We start from the raw sequence: 21570 nt of genomic DNA on the forward strand, positions 1-21570 counted from the left end.
ATGGTAGACTCCTGGGAGACATAGTTATGAGAGCCCACACACTTTTGGAGCTTTACCTCCAGGAACCCTACCAGGCTCCCTTAGTGATGATCTGAGAAAGATCCCTTCCAGTCTCTGGCAGGGGGAGGGAAAAAGTTATTGTGAAAAACATCCAGGGCTTTTTCCATAATAAAGGCTTACTTTCTAGGAGGAAAGACTTTACCAGAGCCTTGTTGACAGAAAAATAACCTCTTATCTAAAACTTTATATCTAATGAAATTATCCTTCCAAAGTGAGGGAGAAATAAAGACTTTCTCAGACAAACAAAAACTGAGGCAATTTATCACCAGCACATCTGCTTCGGAAGAAATAATGAGATGTTCTTTGGATTGAAGGAAATGATTTAAGTCAGGAATATGAATTTATGTAAAGAAAAGAAGAGCACCAGAGATAAAATAAGTTAAGGTAAAATAATTTATTACTCTTATTCTTAATTGATCTAAAAGAAAACAGTTTAAAAGCAATAATAACAATATATTGGGTGAGTATAGCATGTGGGTAAGTAAAATGAATGACAGCAATGTTATAAGGGGCAAGAGGGAGGAATTGAGTTTATTCTGTTATAAGGAACCAAACCCAAGTGGAATAGTGTTATTTGAAGGTGGCCTTAGATAAGTTAAAAACTTATATTGTAAACTCTGGAACAACCACTAAAAGTTTTTTTTTTTTTTGTTTTTTTTTTAAGGAAATATAATTGATCCACTAAAAGAGGAGATAAAATGGAATAATACAAAAAGCTAAATTAAAACCAAGAAGGCAGAAGAAGGCCACTCTGGTCATAACTAGGCCACAGTTACAAACATTGTTTACATGAATCCAAGTAAATCAATAATCACTTTAAATGTAATTGGTCTAAATACAACAATTAAAGGCAGAGATTATCAGAGAAGATAAAAACACAACTATATGTTGTCTACAAGAAACCCACTTTAAATGCAAAGACTCTGATCAGTTAAAAGTAAAGGGATGGAGAAAGATGTACCAGGCAAACACTAATCAAAACAAAGCTGGAGTAGCTGTATTAGTTTCAGACAAAGCAGACTTCAAAACAACAAAAATAAAGATAAAGTGGGACATGTACTACATAATGATAAAGGGAGCAATTCTTTAGGAAGATTTAACAATCCTAAACATGTATGTATCGAACAACAAAGAATAAAAATGTTAGGTAAAAGCTGTTAGAACTGAGAGGAGAAATAGACAAATCTACTCTTACAATTAGAGACCTTAACACCTTCTGACAATAATTAATTGATAGGTCAAACAAGCAGAAAATCAATAAGAATGTAGCTGACCTGAAAAACATTATCAATTAATTTGTTATTGATATTTATAGAATACTCCATACAATAACAGCAGAATACATGTTTTTCTCAAGCTCACATGGAACATTTACCAAGATAGACCACATTCTGGGCCATAAAATATACCTTAGCAAACCAAAAGAAAATTTTTATTGGGGGGATTGGTAGGGGCAGAGGGAGAACAAGAGCAAGAATCCTAAGCAGGCTCTACATCCAACACAGAGCCTGATGCAGGGCCCAATCTCACAACCCTGAGATCATGACCTGAGCTGAAATCTAGAGTCCTATGTTTTAACTCACTGAGCCACCCGCATGCTCCCACCTTAACAAATTTTAAAGAATAGATATAATATACAGTGTCTTCTCAGACCACAGTGGACTTAAGCTAGAAATCAGAAACAGAAAGATAGCACATTTAGCATCCAGATTTGGGGTTTTAATGCAATGCTCCAATAAAAGAAAACAAGGCTTCTTGAAGAAATGGCTGACTGTAGGGCCAAGACTGAACATTCAAGATATCCCCAGAGCATCTTGAAGTGACAGAAAGTAAGGAAGTGCTAAAACTATAATACCAAACCATGATGGCAACATAACAAAATGATACATAGGAACCAACTGAAAGATCTGTCAATGGTCGAAGATGGCATAATTTCGTAAGAAATAAAGTATTACTGGATTATAACCCAAACTATAAAGTAAATATACATGAGGCCATAGTGATGTGAAAAATAATTGAAAAAATAAATTAATGGAGAATAGACAAATCTTCCATGAAAATTCCAAATAATTTAGGTAATTATTTCACCCTTAAGCATAACTGGTAGTTTCACCTAAGGATTGTACTTAAAATCCTAGTTTTCAGTATAGATTGCATTTTCTTTCTTTCCTCTGCCTGGAATCCTTTACTCTGGAGCCTGTCAAGACCCAGAATATAAATATCTGGTTTCTTTGGGGCCTGACAGGCCTGGTAGCTGGGAGTAAGAATTGGGGCATCTGACTGCTCCTTACATAGTCATTAAAAAGGAAAAAAAAAGACATCACCCTGTTTTCTGCTCCAGTATCAACACTGCTTTGAGCTCATTAAGCCTACAATCCTGAGTCTTTCTGGAGTTCTGTAGTGGCAAATAAGTTTTCCCCTCATTGGTATTTCCATCAACATTTAAATATGATTTTCCTCCTTTCTAGTCATACTTCTTTCCACTTATAGCCCTTATTTATTGCAATTCAGGGTTGCAGATGTCTCCCGTTTTTACCAATGATAGTTTTTGATTCTGTGTTTTTTTTCTCCTTGTCATTTTAGAAGTGATTTTTTGAGAAAAGGGTACAAAAATATCTTTACTTTGTCATCTTGAAATGGAAGTGTCCACAGCTGGCTTCTTAAGGGTCATTGTTATTTGATGACTAATCTCTTTTGAAGATGCTATAAAAGCAGGCTGACTAACCTGATAACATTCTACCACAACATCCATCAATAATGAAAATGGCCTTTCCAGCAAAGACAATCACTTCATGACATTTTCAAAGCATTTACATATCCATAAGGAAAATATGAAATATTTTACACCTTTCAAACTCTGCTGTTTGGTGCTGTCCAAACACCACCATGTTATTTTTTTTTTTTTCATCCCTCAGGGTCCATGTAGAGTGTGGTTCTATTCTAAAATAAATGGATCTTCATGTAAGTTAAAGGGGAAATATGGACCTAGAGTTAGGTGATAATATAAAAAGTCCAAAATTAAGTCAACAATTGGTCAAAATTTATTCCAATACACGAGGGAGAATGAATCATAGAGATTTCTAACAAAAGGTACAGAATCTATGCTTTTCTTATTTAATTTGAAAAAGAACTGAATTAGATAAAAGGTATTCAAATACACCTGAATAAGTACACAATCTTCAATATTAATAATATTTCTGCCATGTTTTTACATGTGAGTTATAATTCTTACTAAAATAAAGGAAATATTCCTTCTTTCTTCCCTTTCCTTTCTACATGTATTTGTTCATCATATATTTATTGCCTACCATTTACTGTTCCATGTTCTGAGAATCTGTCAGTGAACAAAATAGCTAAAAATGTTTGTCTTGGGGCACCTGGGTGGCTCAGTTGGTTAAGCATCTGCCTTTGGCTCAGGTCATGATCTCGAGGTTCTGGGATTGAGCCTCACATCAGGCTCCCTGCTCTGCAGGGAGTCTGCTTCTCCCTTCCCCTCTGCCTCTCCCCCTGCTCATGCTCTCTCCTTCATAGATAGATAGCTAGATAAATTAATTAATTAATTAATTAATTAATTACTATTTGTCTTTGTGTTGCCTATGTTCAAGTGGAGGCAATAATAATTGGTAATACTTATGTAGTGTTTACTGTGAAGCAGGTATGGTTCATTGTTCTTTAGGCACTTTAACTCACTTGGTCATCCAAACCTAATAAGGAATGATTAATATATTTTACACATAAGGAAACCTTGGCACAAAGATGTTAAGTAACTTGGCTAAGTTACACAGCTGGTAACTCATGACACTGGAACTTGAACTCAGGCCATATGGTGATCAGAGGCATTAACCTTAGCTATTAGAAATACTGCTTATCTATGGTATGAGTGCTTGTCTGATTTATATATTAGAATCAGCTACCAATAGGAACTATAATTATCTTCATTTTTCCCTATTTCATCAAAAGTATATGATGTCTGCAAAAAACTAGAAAACAGAAAAGTCTTAAGAGCAATAAAACAATCTGGACTTTTACCAATTGGAGACAGTCACTGTTAATGTATGTAAATGTATATGTGCATATGCATGTGTGTATATATTTTGTATACGTATTACTCATTATGTAAAAGTTTGTGATCTTCATTTTCACTTATCACACTATTTTAAAAAATTAAAGTACCATAAATTCTTCAGCTAAATCTCTGTTTTTGCATTTATTTTCTATCATAAACAAAACTGGAGGGAATATGTCTGGTTTTCCTTCATTAGGATAAATTCTTAGAATTGTTGGAGAAAGAGTAAGCAGATAACTTTGTAAAATATTTTGATCCATATTGCCAAATTTTCCTTCAGAAAGGTTTTATTTACCAATGTTATACACATGTTCTTCCGTTTTCACAGCCAGTTAATCCCAGACATTAATGCTCTTTCTAATCTTTGCCAATCTGAGAGAAAATATAGTATCTCAGAATAGAAATTATTTTCATTGGGTTTTCTTAGTGACCAAACATTAACATTTATTGTTATTATATCAAACATCTTTGATAGACTTAATTTTCATTTATTACCCTAGCCCAAGTTCATATTTTGAAAATTTGTTTCTTTTTCTGTGCTTTCTATTATTCCTAAATTTCTTCTCACCCATGTAAGCTTGCTATGTTTTCTTTTTAAGTGGATACATAAAGCTTTGTAAGGAAGATTTGTTATTGTTGTTATTGTTTTGAATTGTGGAAAACTAAAGCTAATTAACTATTATCACTTCTTTTAGCCTAGATTTTGTGAAGTCTTTATGTGACCAAAATGACAATACATTATCAATGTTAGTTACCTTATTAGGCCATTTTCCTATCAAAATTACTTAATAAACATACCACCAATTGGTGAATGAGATTTAAAAATACCAGATCCTCTATACCATAAATGATACAGTTGCCTTGTGTAAACTCATTCTTTTTAATTAAATGGTGAACATTGAAATTATGAAAGCTTTTATTATTAGTTAATTAATGATGATTATTGAACCTCTGTCAAATATGTTCATAGAATGATAATATTTTTTCTTGTACTCACACTAACTTATAATCACTCATCTTTGTGAAAAGGTTTTATTTGCTTTGTCAAAATAGGCTCTAAATGCTCCCAATTTCCTTCATGAAAAGTAATTGCTATATAAAATTTCATTTTATTTCAAAACACATTGTCAAATATCCTATGGCTTGTTTAAAAATAGTCGGGCATTATGAGATTAAACTCTTAAATAATGGTAACAGTAATAGCAATAAGTAAACTAAAAATATGCCCTTTTTCTGAGCCAAAACAACAACAAAAAGATTTAACAGGTTACCTTAAGTAGTTTCTATAAACAGTTCTCTTACTTCCGCAAGGCACCTCAATATGCTATCTGGGAGGCTTTCATTTTTATTAAACAAACCTAAACTCTCTGCTTCTGCTTTAGTATTAAAAGAGAAATAGAAAAAATAAAAATAAAAAAGCTGTGTACCCATAGTTCTCTAAAGTCCTGCACTCCCACTCACTGTCTTTTTCCCACTGTGATGGGCATTTAGTAAGGCACCATTTGTGCTCACGATTCTTGCCTCCCCCTGTTAGACTCTCAATACCCATTCACCTTTTGTGTTTATAAAACTGACTGATGCACAGTTTTCAAGGTGAATAGTAGCCATTGTAGGACCAAGTTGCTCCCTACTTCTGTACAGTATGGAGTCATCTGTCAGGGAGTATATCGGCTCTTCAGCCAAAGACCTGACTTTGCCTGCCCTGTCCTGTTGTCTTTCAGTCAGTATCCAGGAAGTTTCCTGGACTGTCCACATCAACTTCAGGGTAAAGTGCTAAGCAAAGTCAATTTTTTTTCTTAAATATATACCTTTAACAAACACTTAAGAAACAAAAAATGTCATTCTTCTTTTAGACATTAACTGAGTAGAATTTGTCTTAAACTGAGTAGAATTTGTGACAGGGAAGAGAATTTAGTAGTACCTGGAAAAGTCTCTTGATATCACTTTTTTAAAAAAGATTTTATTTATTTATTTGAGAGAGGGAGAGAGAGAGACAGCACATGAGCAGGAGAAAGAGGGAGAGGTCAAAGAGAGAGGAAAAAGCAGACTCCCCACTGAGCAGAGAGTCCAGCCAGACACAGGGCTCCATTGCAGGACCCTGGGATCATGACCTGAACCCAAGGCAGGTGCTTAACTGCTTAACCAACTGAGACACCCAGACGTCTCTTGATGGCACTTAGAGTCAGAAAAACAACACAATCGTTATGCCTTGGTGAAGGCTTCTTGGTGAATTTGCTTCTTTGTGGTTTGACACAATTCCACAATCAGGCCATAACTTGTCAGCCCAAATTTCCATGTGATCTTTCCTTTTTAGCAGCTGCACGCTCTTGTACACTAAAAGCCTAGTTTATATTCTTGGCCAAATGAAAACTAAGGACAAGAAGAATTATTTAAAGATTTTTTTTTTTTGGTTATTGGAGATTATCATTTTTTAATACATATAGAAAACTGTTTTAATCTAGTCATCTAGGAAGAAAATAATATCATTAATGTCATAACTAGATGTTGCATTGATAGTTATAATATTGTTATGGCTTCTCGGTAGAAAAAAATCCCTGCCCTGTTGCATTCAATTGGACAGAATTATCATGTCATAAAGCTGTCAAGTTAATCTGAATTATAGATGTTTGACAGGCAAATAAAGATGAAAATCATTGTTCCAAAAATTGGGGATTATAGATCTCCTACAGAAATATACATGTTCAATTTAATAGTGATAATCCTTCAATTTAGATGAGCAGCCTTACTGCCTTGATAATATTTTTTAATATCAAGGGCAGGATTTTATCTTTCACATCAAAAATACTTTGAAAAATTCTTACTTGGGGACCCTATGCACCCTGTAAAAGTAAAAGTAATGATCTAACAGGTTTTTTTCTTAGACATATGAAAGTGGAATTAGAAACCATGCATTTATAGGTTAAAAATAATCTCTTAAAGCTTATTTTCAATCAAATTTTATAACAAATTCAAACCACTTTGTCTCTCTTAAGGGAATTTATTACTACGGTTATTTCTCCACTAAACCTGTCCTTTTAAATCTCTAAAAAATGGAAGAACAATTTACTACAATAAGAATGTGTACCGAGGGTGCTTTAGGAAGTCTTGACCTTTAACTGCAGCTTTCGTATGCAGGCCTTGCAACTATTTTATTTCATAGCATAGCAAGAAAAAATATAAAGAAAAGTAATGAGCAAATATAATCAAGTACGCTACACCGTTACTTCAATCAGATTTGCTAATCTCTTTCATTTTTATATTTTGATGATAAAGTTAAATCGTCTAGTATAAAATGTAATATGCAAGATCCAGTATAGGTTCTTATTTTAGTGAGGATTGGAAATTGCTGAGCATTCTTTTTCTTATTCTCTTTCTTTTTTAGAGACAATTTGTTTTTGTTTATTCATCTTAAGGCTAGAACTTCCTTAAAACAGGAAAAAGGGAAAGAAGGAAAGAAGGAAAGAAGGAAGGCCTAAAGGACTTCATGTGTTTAGCCTAAGCTTTTATTGTAGGATCCCATGCACCACATTTTGTGTTTGAAATCATTCACTTGGGTGCGGTCACCTAGCTAATAATAGGTGAAGGCAAGATACAAAGCCCATTCTCTCTACATTACTACCCTGCTTAACTGGTAGCATTAAAATTTGTATAGAAATCATATGCCAACAACAGGGAATGGCCAGCGAGAACCAGAGAAAAATTGGGGTTACAAAGACAAATTGACTTATATTCATCAATAGTGCCAGAGGAAATGGGCACGATGATACACTTATTCTACTTTTCTTTCTTTTCCTTCCTTTCTTTCCTCCCTCCCTCCTTTCTTCCTCCCTCCCTGCCCCCCTTCCTTCCTTTTTCTTTCTTTCTTTCTTTCTTTCTTTCTTTCTTTCTTTCTTTCTTTCTTTCTTTCTTTCTTTCTTTCTTTCTTTTTCTTTCTTTCTTTCTTTCCTAAGTAAATATTCATTTAGTAAGAAGACACTGTGTAATTAAAAAAAAAAAAAAACAGTTTCTGGCTGCTTTTAGCAATGACTCTAAGTATCCTTTAATATATTTAATGAAATAAATATATTTAATTAAAGAATATAATAGAAAAGATGTTGATATCCTTATTAAGTTAGTTTAAGGAAGTGAATCAACCACGTGATCCCTGAGATTGGCAAATTCCAAATTTTTGAAGGCATAATTTAAATAATCAATGAAGCAAGTTTGAAATTTATATTTTATTGTGGTAAGAATGTCACAGAGGGGGGAATTCACCCTCTGGCTATATTTTTAGCTATACAATGCATTATTGGTAACTATAGGCACGATGCTGTGCAGCAGATCTTTAGAACTCTCTCATCTTTCATATGGAGACTTTATGCCCTTTGATGGCAGCTCTACATTTTCCACTTCTCCCTGCCCCATGTCTTTACCATTCCATCCTCTGATTCTATGAGCCTGACTATTTTAGATAAGTTATGTAGTGGCATCATGCAGTGTTTTTCCTTCTGTGACTGGCTTATTACACTTAGCATAATGTCTTCAAGGTTCATGCGCATTGCTGCATATTTCAGAATTTCCTTCTCTTTAAAGGAATAATATTACATTAGCATGTATATGACACATTTTCTTTATCTGTTCATCTGTGGACAGATATTTATGTAATTTCTTTATTTGGCTATTGTGAATAATGCTGCAAAGAACACAGGAGTACAGATATCTCTTTGAGATCCTGATTTCTGTTATTTTGGGTATATACCTAGAAGCAGGATTGCAGGGTCATGTGATAGTTCTATTTTTAATTTTTCAGGAATCTTCATACCGTTTAATATAATGGTTGCACCATTTTACATTCTCAGCAACAGTGTTACTAGGGTTTCAATTTCCCTACATCCTCACCAACACTTGCCTTTTGTTTTTTTGCTAATAGCCATCCTAACCCCTGTGTAGTGATATCTTGTTGTGGGTTTGATTTGCATTTTTCTGATAACTAGTGACATTGGTCATATTTTCATATACCTGTTGACCATTTGTGTGTCTTCATTGGAGAAATGTCGATTTAAGTCTCGAGTTCATTTTTTAATCAGGCTGTTTGGACTTTTTTGCTATTGAGTAGAGCGGTTATTTATATGTTTTGGATATTAACCCTTTATCAGATATATGATCTGTAGATATTTTCTTCCCTTCTGGAGCTCGCCTTTTCACTCTCTTGTTTCCTTTGCCTACTTTAACGTAGTCCTGCTTGTCTATTTTTGCTTTTGTTACCTGTCATATCTATGAAATCATTGCCAAGACCAATGCCATGAAGATTTTTTCCTGTTTCCTTCTAGTTCTACAGTTTGAGGTTTTAAATTCAAGTATTAAATTTATTTTGAGTTGAATTTTGTATATGGTATATGATAAGCGTCCAATTTCGTTCTGTTGCATGTGGATATCCAATTCTCTCAACATCATTCATTAAAGAATATTCTTTTCCCATTGTGGTTTTTTGGGACTTTTCCCATTATGGTTTTTTGGGGCTCTTGACAAAAATCAGTTGACCTTATAATTATGGGTCTACTTCTGAGCTTTTTACTCTGTTCCATTGACCTATATGTCTGTTTTTGTCAGTACCGTACTGTTTGTTGACTGTAGCTTTGTAAAATATTTTGAAATCAGGAAGTGTGAGACCTCTAGCTTTTTCCTTCTTTGTAAAGATTGTTTTGTCTATTTGGGGTCTTATGCAGTTCCATATGAATTTTATTGTTTGTTTGTTTCTGTTTCTGTAAAAAATACCGGTGGGGTTTTGATAAGAATGGCATTGAATTTGCAGATTACTTTGGTTAGTATCGACATTTTAACAATATTAAGTCTTTCAATCCATGAGCACAGGATATCTTTCCACTTCTTTTGTCTTCTTTAATTTCCTTGTGGAAGAGTTTGAGAGGGATTGGCATTAATTTTTTTAAAATGTTTGGTAGAATTTACTAGTGAAACCACCTAGTCCAAGATTTTCCTGGACCTCTTTGGAAGATTTTTGTTTACTGATTCAATATCCTTCCTAATTATAGATCTGCTCAGACTTTCTATTTCTTCTATTTTCGGTATGTTGTATGTTTCTAGGAATTGACCCATTTCTTCTAGGTTATCTAATTTGTTGGTGAGTAAATGTTTATAGTTTTCTCTTAACAGTTATTTCTGGGGCATCAGAAATATTTATTTGAATCTTTTCTCTTTTTTTCTCAGTTGGTCTAGCTAAGGTTTGCCAATTTTGTTTATCTTCCCAGAAAACCAACCCTTAGTTTTGTCAATTTTTTTCTACCAATTTCTCTTCTTTATTTATTTGTGGATGAATATCTTTTCTTTTTCAACATTTCATATAATTTTTTTTGGATACAAAACTCAGGAATTAAAGAATGAATACCACTTGTTTCTAAATGCATTATATTAATTATTGTTTTATGATTTGCAAGAATAAATTCCAGTGGTAATCCAGCTCAGGATAAAATTTATATTTTGTAGAAATATGTAAATTTTAGAAAGTTCAATGGTTGGTTCAAAGATTCAATGGTTCAAAGATTGACTTTCTACAGAAATGAACAGAAGGATAGTGTATATTTGAATATTGGTTCTTGTTATTTCTATATTTTAATTATAAAATATGTACTAAAAACGCAATAGCATATTTACACATTGCATATCTTTTAGAAAGTATAAAAAGATCAACAAACATGCATGATTTAAAAAACTATTCCTTGGGGCGCCTGGGTAGCGCAGTTGTTAAGCGTCTGCCTTCGGCTCAGGGCGTGATCCTGGCGTTCCGGGATCGAGTCCCACATCAGGCTCCTAGGCTGGGAGCCTGCTTCTTCCTCTCTCTCTCCCCTGCTGTGTTCCCTCTCTCGCTGGCTGTCTCTCTGTCACATAAATAAATAAAATCTTAAAAAACTATTCCTCAAGATAACATATTAACTTGCATGTCAATATTCTTTTGTGGTTTTGAAGACTGCTTTTAAGGATGTCCTCTCATCTGAACCACACAATTATGTATACCTATGTTTTAGATTACAAATCTGACTCAGAAAGTCAAAAAATATTTATTTCCAATGTTACACAGCTACTAATTGATGCATCCAGAGCCTGAAACCAGTTTCTTGACTCTATATAAAGATTGTTTTAATGTGTCCACAGACACCTCACTGTGTATTTGAGAGCACTAATAAATGGTTATATAAAGATATATATTTATAAATCTTATAGATCTTGATCTATAAAAAGCTATCTTAAGAAATTCAATTCAAAATTATTTATACATTGCTTGTTATGTGCATGGCATTTTGCCATTCTTGGATAAACACATGTAGATGAAGCATCAGCCCCAATTTCAAGAAGCACACAGTAATAGAGACAGGTAAATGTATGATATAGTATGATGTGGAGATATAGCCAGTAACTAAGGAGTACACAAGAAACCCTGAAGAGGACAGAGAGCTCAACTGTTCTTGGGTTGAGCTGGCTTCATGGAGGATAGAACATCTGAACTGGGATTTGAAAGACCTTATTTCCCATTACACATAATGCAAAAAGAGCAAGTTGCTTGGTGAAATGAAAACCAAGTGAAATTCATCTAATAAAATTTTTTTACCTAGTTTTCACTCCAACTAGCACCTTCTTTTGTATTCACTATATTGGTTCGTAATAAGATGGGGCATCCATTATCTAAAACAGAAAAACAGACAACAACCCTATTGATTCTGTCTCTGACACATTCTTATATTAGTACACTCTCTTCTTTCCTATGGCCGTATCATTTCCCAGCCAAACCATTGCAAAGATCTGTTAGTAGATTTTCTCTGTACTAACAACAGAATAATCTTTCTGAAATGTAAATCTGGTTTGTCACCATGTAACCAGAAAACCTTCAGTGGATTTTCTGGACTTCCTGGATAAATGCCAGCTTGGTCTTTTTTTTTTTTTAATCTTTATTTATTTATTTGAGAGAGAGAGAGAAAATACGTGCACGTGCCCCTGTGCACACACCAACTGGGGGAGGGGCAGAGGGAGAGGAAGAGTCCTTGAGTAGACTCTGCACTGAACAGGGAGCCCAATGTGGGGCTCGATCCCAGGATCCCAAGATCATGACTGAGCTGAAATCAAGAGCCTACTGAACTACCCACGCACCCCGCCCCCCACCACTTGGTCTTTATAATAAATCAAATTTTTCTTAATGTTAAATTTAGAAAAGTGCTTAGTTATTTGGGAGCAGGAAGCGAGGTGCAGATTTGAGGGAGTGCACTAGAACTTAAGTTACCAGGGAGAGGAGCTTATCAACCTTGTTTAACTCCTCATCCTCACCACCTGGCACTGTGCAAGGCACCCAATATTTATTGAATATGGTAATGTACTTACACAATATTACAATTTATATACTGGTGTTTATAGAAATATATAATAACTCTTATTTGTTGAGTGCAAATCATCATTCTAGTTGCTTTACATTAGCTTTTTCAGTATCTTTAAGTATTTACATTATCTTTAATCCATATGTTTATATTATCCTTAATCTCTAGAATGTTGCCAGAGGATATTGTCTCTCTCTCTCTCTCTCTTTTTTTTTTTTTAAGTGAGTGCAATAACTGAAGTTTAGAGAGGTTAAAAAACTTGCCAATGTCACGTAGCTGACAAGTGACAAAACAGATTCAAAACAAGGTCTGCTTGGCTTTAAAATCTGTACTCTTTTCTTTATAACAGTCAGCCTCCCTTTTCTATCTCCTGTACGTTCCATCTGACTATCCTTATTTATTAAGGTACCAAAAGGTCTTATTTATAAAATTTATCACCTTTATGTCACAGAAAGCTTCCTGTGTACATATTACTTGCCCTCCCCTACTTCTCACCCTAAATATATTGGGCCTATTTTTAATGACTGAAAGGACATTAAAAGCTTTAGGGAAAAGCAGTGGATTTGGAGAAAATTGTTCTGTCTGTGCATCACTATTTTATCTCCATGGATTTTCTAATTGAAATAAACATACAAGCCCTGACAGAATTTGTTCCCTCAAAAAAATTTCTGTTTTTGTAGTAATTTTATTTTCATAATGTTTAACAGATTAGAAATTTATCTGCATTGGGCTTGGTGAATTAATCCTACTAGCTTATGGCTTCACATTGGCACACATTAGAAATGTACCTTTGCCAATGATGTATCTTCCAGAATTAGATCAAATTCTAACAATGTTATGTAAATAATAACTAAAGGACTAATAATTTCTCCAGGGTTGAGTTAGGATAAAAACTGGTTACTCATCACAAACAACTAAGGAATCAGATTTTAGTAATTGTGGTTTGCTTATTGTTTTTGTCTTATTTATTGTTTGTCTTTTATTTTTGTTTTCCATGTTGTTACTTGGGTTTTTATCTTTTAAAAACTGGCTTTTGACTTCTGACAAGTAAGAAGCTTAGTAGTCATTAGGGAAAGTTGTGAGGAATAAAGCACATTATATTACATTATGTAATGCCTGATCAACTAAAAAAATTGATTTACCTAAAAGTTTGTTTACTTAGGTCTGGTTGGAATGCTGTGTCCTTACCTCTCTGATAGCACATGTGCATAGCATTTCTCCTACCTCTTTTTCCCAGCTGCCTCTAGGGTTTTTGTTTTGTTTTGTTCTTTACTTAACTCTTAAATGTTGGAGCTCCTTAGATTTTGTCTTGTGTCCATATCTTCTGTTACTCTGTAGTCTGATCTTAGATAATTTCCTCTATCACTCAATTTTGAGATTTATCTATATTCTGGCATTGAGTTCTGAAACTATATATTTGAACTCTTGTCATTATCACCTCATTGCCCCACATCCACCTAAAATTTAATATGTCAAAGGATGGACTTTTTGTCCTTGCCCCTCTCAACTCCATTTTTTTTCCTGCATTGTTCCCCATCTTAGAGAATTATTCCACTCGGTTGCTCAGACTGGAAACCTAGATGTTGTCCTTGATTTTCCATCTTTGTTCATCTTGATTGCATCTCTTATATATGTCTTGAGTTTATCTACTTCTCTACACATTTACTTCTAGCACCCTAGTTCAGACAACCTGAAAGTCCAGCCTCAATTATTACCAATGATTCTAACTTATCTCTTCCCTTTTGTTTCATCTTTTGTATTATAGCTGTGATTATCTTCCTAAAATGTAATATGATCATGTGACTATTTAAGCTGAAAATCATTGGCTCAGTCCCCAATTCCAATGAGATAATATCCAAACTCTTTTATACAACTTAAATATCTCTTCCTCCTTTGGGCAATGCCTACTTTTTTAACCTCAATCTTCACCTCTTTCCTCCCCAACTGTATGCTTCAACAATAATATTTACTCTCATTAAAAACACGACTTCAGTTATGATGATTTTGCTGTCTCTTATAAGTCTTTCCTGACCATCCACGTATGGATGAGGTGTTAGATTCCTCCACAGAACACTGCATTTCCTTCTTGTGGCATTTATCACATTTAGCTTTAGTTCACTATTCACTTATAACATCCCCACTTGGCTACATAATTTCTGTGAAGCAGTATCCATTGTCTGACATGTTCCCCTTATACTCCTAGGACTTTACACTAGGAGGGCACAACATACCACACGTTGAATGAATGAATGAGCTTGTTTTAGAGAGTTTCATAAAGATGCAAGGGAAGGGAAAAACTCGGCACCAGAAGAGGAAGCATTAAGCACACATCATTAACTGAATGTTTTAAAATGTATTACTATTTTTAAATTCTTAAAAAATTAAAAACAGATATGATCAAACTAATGTTCAAAAATGTTAATTAACTTGCTCAGATCACATAGGTAACAATTAAAAGAGCTAGGATTCCAACTCTAAAAGTTGTAGTGTTTCCTACTCTATATTATTTTTTCGTTCATGCCAGAAGCTTAGGAAATTATTAAGAAGAAGCAGGAGGCATCATCAGTTTCTTTGGCAAGAATCTTTAAGACTCTTGGGACATCTCATGAAGGTAACTCTATGATGAATTGCTGGTATCTTGCGTTTCCAAAACCCACCCATTGCTATTATTCTAGATTTCATGTCAACAGCATGAGACTTGTTTTTATTATTCCAATAGTTATGGTTTTATCATTCAGCAAGCTGAACTCAGTACAGGGATATTTATGAATTTATCATTTAAGATGACCTATCCTACAGATGTATGAATAAATACAATGACACCTAGTGAGAGTAAGAAAAAAAGGATTGAAGATACTGATCACCATCCTGAAAAAAGCTGATTCAGAATTCTGCAGTGCCAAAGATGAGAAGGGCTCTGTTATGCAATACTAATAGCAAATCTTTGACTAGAATGAAGAAAGATCAGCCTCGTACTTACTAAATGCAAAGCACTCTTCTGTGTACTTTACATTTATAAACTCAACCCTACCGGTAATCCAGTGATGAATTATTATTATTATTCAGTTTATCAGTTTATTTAGAAATGTGAGGCTCAGAGGGGCACCTCGGTGGCTCAGATGGTTAAGTGTCCCACTCTTGATTTCAGCTCAGGTCATGATCTCAGGGTCCTGAGCTCGAGCCCTGCATTGGGCTCTGTGCTGGTCATGAAGCCTGCTTAAGATTCTCTCTCCCTCCCCCCGTCCCCCACTGTTATCTCTCTCTCTCTCTCTCAAAAACAAATACATATAAATAAAATAAATTGTAAAGAAAAAAAATTTGAGGCACCGTAATTGCCGAAGGTCACTTAATTACTAAACAGTTGAGTTGATATTTGAACCCAAGAAGTCTAATTCTACATTCTGTGATAATAACCATGGTGTTAGACTTTAGTTAGAATAGTATTTTGAAGTATATTTTTTATATGATAATTTGAATATAAATTTTTAGAATCTGTTGCTATTTGTAGTTCTTGAGAACTCCTTGTTCTTACTCTTGCTAGGGATAATCCCTGGGAAAGATGTGTTGTAAACTATATTTCTGCTCTCTTAGATAATAGCAAGATAAAATTTGTGCCCAAGTAAAGTAAGTTGAATTTATAAGCCATTTTGTGCCATCTGTATCTATATCTGCATATCTATATATCTATATCTATAATTATTGATTGAGAGGATCTTAATTGTCCCTCAATTTGACTAAACTTTAGATAGGCTTCTTTCTGACTTTAGGCCCCTAAACTCACTTTTCTTAAAATATTTACTTTAGAAACCTAATTGTAAATGTTTTCACTGCCCCTTCAAGATATGTCTTTTAAAAAGCTTCTTGCCAATTTAATATCCCAGGAATATCTTTCTTAAGGGATCTGGGAAACATTTCTTTAAAATGTCATCAATGAGATAGCATCCTCATCTCCCTGTTTCTGTTGGAGGGTGGGAGCCTAACTTTGGTGGGTGTCTTTCTCCAAGTTAGTGACATTATCTTTTGTCCAAAATATAAGAGAAGTTTCCTTTTTCTTTGGATAAAGCCAATTAGCAAACACAGATGGCCTATGCTCCCCCTCTACTCCAGCTTTTAAAAACCCTATGGCTCTTTCTTTCAGTGGGCTTGAGTTCAGACTTAATTCTGGCCTCTATTGTCTATTTCAATAGACTTGAATGAAGTCTTGGCCTGTTTACCTTTTTCTGTTACAATTTGTGCTTTGACACCATGCAGGTAGAAAACGCATGACAAAATCAAGGTTTATATGTTGATATTAGAGATCAGTCTTTCCTAGGTCTTAATTCTTTACAAATGTTCAAAATTGCAAGACTTTGTTAAAGAGGACCAGGTTCATTATTTTTATATTTTTTGAAAGAAGGAATTGGGTCTCAAAACATTCTTTGGTGAGTTCTTGTTTAATGTCTCTTCTGGGGAAGAAAGTACATCCTCCCTTCCCCCCACCCTTTTAGTTGTGGGCTAAGGTATTATATCTCTTTATGAGAAGATAAAGATCTGAAAATATGTACGTGTGTAACCATCTTATTGGAGATAGGGGCTGGGGGAATTTTAACCATAAGGATAATATAAACCAGCAGAAGTTAAGAAACAGGTACTCAAAAGTAAAAACCTGAGTTCAAAATACAAAAAGTACTTATTTTAGTCATATACTTCCTTATGCAGTAATATTTGATCTACCTACTTCTTTGGAAGGAAGAATCAACTGGAGGACGAGATAGATATCTGAGGGAATTATTGTTTATAACTGCCTACGGTCATTTAAATATTTTTAATGTAACGAAAAAAAAAAAGAAGAAGAGCTGTTAGCTATTCCGATTGCTACGACTGTTTTATTGGAAAATTCTCCAGTGGTTTCCACTGAAGATTGACTGGAAATAACTTTCTTTTTCCTTTGGAAGTTTTCAATTATACTGTTATTTATCTGGCATTTTTATAAGGATCTGGGATTTTTTTCTTCAAAAGTAAAAAGGGCAATATGCTCAAGTAGGACACATTTTATTTTTTCCTCCAATGTTAAAAAAAAGCCCAACACAATATTTGCATATTTTTCAAATTGCTTTGTGTGCTTTCTGAAGCAGTGCTAAGCAAATCAGCACATTTATCTAAGGAGGAAATGATATCCTAAAATACATTGAGAAACCTAACTTGTTAAATAGCTTAGTGTTCATGTGCCTCTACATAAAAAAAATAAAAACAAAAACAAAAAACCCTACAAAATATGAAAAGACCATAAATCAATTTATCAAGTTAATGGTTTCCTTTAGGACACTTGAGCAAATTTTTAAAAGGCATTTAAGTATGAAAATTAAAAATTGAATACTCTGGGAAGAAAACATATATCATTTGAGCAGAATAGTTAACTGATTTGGGGAAAAAAATAACAGAGGGAACTGAACGCACCATATTTGATAAAATATTTTTCATGTATCTGCGCTCTGGGGATAAATATTAAGTGAAAATCTTATTGTTTTACCATAATTCCCATCAACTCCCCAAACAGGCACTATTTGACTTTCTTTTTTTAACCCAAGAATAGTCTTTTTTCAAGTTACATTTGTCAAAGCTATATGAAATTTAGTTTAAAATGCAGCATATAAATACCATAAAGTGACTACTTTTGATCCACCATTTTGGTTCCTGTTTCTGCAACTGCTAACTCTGAGTAGAAAACATAATAAGAATGTGGTCTCTCTTCCATTGAATTTAATCCCATACCATAGAGATTTTAATCATTCATTTAGAGTAGGCATTTCAGATGGAAAAGAAACTTCTTTTGGTGAAAAGTCCTTTCAATCCTCCAAGCATTTTGGATGTGGGCACTTAGTAGAGCTTCTACCTGCGAGTGGTACTTGGGAGTGATTCTCTGCCAATGCCGCCCCTGCCTGGAGAGTCAGATCAAAAGCCTCAACATCAACAGATTTCTCTTTATACTCACTCTGACAGTCTCAATTATGAATATCTACCAGCTGTTCCATTTTCCTACCTTTCTTGGTTTTGGTAAGGTGACAAACATAACAGATATATCAACATTTTTTTCTATAGCTAAAACGTCAGAGTCAGCTTTCCAAATACAGCAACAACAAACATCCCTAGCTTTTAAAAAAGTGTCAGGACTTCAAACACACTGCATTTGATTTTTTTTTTTTTTTTTAAGAATGAGACACCCATAGAATTAAACAGAAATATAAGTTACTTTTCCTTTTGGACAAGTACAAGGGAGAAAATAATTGCAGTGCTTCTTACTAAACTTGCAGATCAATATAAGTATCTCCCAAAAAAGTCAAAAGAAACAAAAGGAAAAACACAGCTCATGACTACTTTGCAGATGAAATATAACTTGACAGGGGAAGGGAGTGAGAGGAAAGAAGAAAAGGCACTTATCGACTGTTTCAAAATTTACTTCCTGTGTGACCTAAAACATTTCCTGTAATCTCTATGGTCTTTCATTTCTTATTTTTGAAATACAAATAACACCTGCCTTTCCTATCTGAAAGGATTCAAGGAAAGAATGAAAAATCTTTGCATATTATAAAACATTGTGCAAATATAAGATTACTATTTTTTGAGCCCATGAAATCTCTAATTTATGAAAAAAATCATTAAGAGTTTTGAAATCTTTTTCACTGTTTCACATGTTTAATATGGCTTGTGAAGCTTAGTTGCGTCCAGTGGAAACTTGATTTGGAACTTGGGAAGGTCCATGTGGTTTTTGCTTATTATAATAGGTCTCTGGTTATACTGCCTGACTTACCACCCTTCCCTAGTCTTTTTCTTCCTAGTTCACTGCAAGCAGTGACAAAGTGCCAGACACTGATGGACCTTCTGTCTTTCCATCCAAGAATGCAGTTGAGAGATCTGAACTGGGTTCTGATTGGGCATCGGTACCAAGGGATGGCAAATGGGGGGGGGGGGGGGGGGGAAAGAGAGTGAAATCTTTATGTTGACTATAGATTGGTCTTGTCTCTTCTGACAGTGAAAGACTGATCTCTATAGGCAACCCTAACGTTAAGGCTGCTCTTGAGAACAGCCTTGGGATAGCTGCATAAGTTTTGTAGCCATTATTTATTCTCAGAATGTGCCTGAATGAGATCTGGAATGTTGTAAATAAGTTTTCATTCAGAAGGCATACCCAGGCTTGACACAGGACCAGAGCCTGCAAACACCTCTAGAACTCAGGATGTCAGGCACAGGAGAACTTCCTACAAGAAAGCACCAGATGCATTCACAAAAGAAATGAATGATGTTCACTGAGAAACAATTGGCAGATTTGGAATTCTTATTGAGCAAGAACCCATACCCCACTCCTAGGCTTCAGAAAGAAGTGACCTCAAAACTGGAGATACATCCCACAGTACTGCAGGTTTGGTTCAAGAACTATAGAGCAAAGCTCAAGAAAGCCAAACAACAACATGGGGCACCTCGGTGGCTCAGTCGGTTAAGTGCCTGCCTTCAGCTCAGGTCATGATCCTGGGGTCCTGGGATCGAGCTCTGCATCAGGGCTGAGCAGGGAGCCTGCTTCTCCCTCTCCTCCCCTCTCATGCTCTCTGTCGCTATCCCTGTCTGTCTCAAATAAATAAATAAAATCTTAAAAAAAAAAAAAAAGCCAAACAACAGCAATTACCTGGAGAGCAAGTCAAGACCAGCTCTTCCAAGAGAAATATGGATGCACCTTCAGGATCCCCTGATGGCACCCACGCTGCTTCCCTGGTTTATACAGATCATCCAATACCTTCCTTCCAACTCAGCATATGCCCAAGTTCTAAGGCTCTCCCAGACCATTCTGTTGGCCACAAAATAGTCCATTTTGGCTGCTATCAAGTCCCTACCATCTACTTCCTTTGTCCCATTATGAAATCTCAAATTCTTTCCACAAGCGTCACTGCTAGTTCTTTTGGTTCTGCATGTCCACAAAGAACTTAATGAGAGAAGCTAGACACAAAAGGTCGCATATTGTAATGATTTGCATTGATTCTTATACAAGAGACAGACACAAGATCTACACAACATGGATGCATTTCGAAAACATGCTCTGTGAAATAAAAAAGACACAAAAGTGCCCATGTGGTGGACTACAGCAGAAAGAGGCGCTAAAGCAATTTATCGGGATGGGGATGTTTCATGTCATAATTAGGATGGCAGTAACCTGGTTGTATATATTCATCCAAAGACACAGAACTGTAACACTAGATAATGTATACCACAAAAACCAATCATGTGACAGGATGGAGGTGTTTGCTAATGCCGTGGCGGTAATCATTTTGTGATATATAAATGTATCAAATCAACACATTGTACACCTTACACTTGTACAATGTTGTATGACAAATGTATCTCAGTAAAGCAGGAGAAAAAAATTTTAAATTATATCTTGATAAAAAATATATATAATGGGGAAAAAAAGTCATGCCCCGGCTGAATCCTCTATTCCTCTAATCCTTTAGTGGGACGCTTTCCTAGTGGAGGTGGTATTTAGGTTGTGTGTGTGAATGGTAGCTTGTAGTCTTTAGCATGTTGAAAAAAACCTCTCTAAAAATGCAGTGAGGTCTAAGCACTGTATCAGAAATGTAATCAAGCCTAGTGTGTCGGACAAGTTGCTGTTCTTTGCTGTCAATCACCAGGACTGCCTGGGTGGTTCTGCCCGTTTACCTGTACCCCAGTCTAGACCAGACAGCACATCCCTTAAAACAGAAAGGACAAAGCCAACATGTATTCAGAAGAGGACAGTGAGGCAAGGGGCAGTTTTAAGAAAGGAGTAGTTGGATCATTCAGCTAACTGTTGTATCATTGTCTCACACTGTATTATTTCTAACCCCAATCATATTGATATGGTGTGTCATGGTGAGCATGGCCAGGTGAAAGAGGCCCTGTTGCTTTGGAGAGATTTGATTATCAACTTTCCAGAAGCACAATGGCAACTCTTTTCTCACTAAGAGAATCCATTGCAAATCTGGAAGACGATCCCTTCTTTAGTCTTCAGGAAACTTCACTATAGAAGGCCCCTGCATTCTAAAGCCCTGGGACAATAATCCAGGAAGACAATTTCAATCATTT

The 21570-nt window shown here is 35.0% G+C and overlaps 1 protein-coding gene across 1 annotated transcript; it reads left to right on the forward strand.

Annotated features, from left to right (window-relative positions):
* Window positions 1–19453: 19453 nt before the first annotated feature.
* On the forward strand, window positions 19454–20439 carry DPRX (divergent-paired related homeobox). The gene is given in 2 exon segments (XM_040626572.1): window positions 19454–19972; window positions 20101–20439. Coding segments are annotated over 2 exon segments (615 nt in total). The 5' UTR covers window positions 19454–19696.
* Window positions 20440–21570: the final 1131 nt, after the last annotated feature.

The sequence above is a fragment of the Ursus maritimus genome, unplaced genomic scaffold (assembly GCF_017311325.1).
Source record: "Ursus maritimus isolate PB19 unplaced genomic scaffold, ASM1731132v1 scaffold_11, whole genome shotgun sequence".
NCBI classification, from domain to species: domain Eukaryota; kingdom Metazoa; phylum Chordata; class Mammalia; order Carnivora; family Ursidae; genus Ursus; species Ursus maritimus.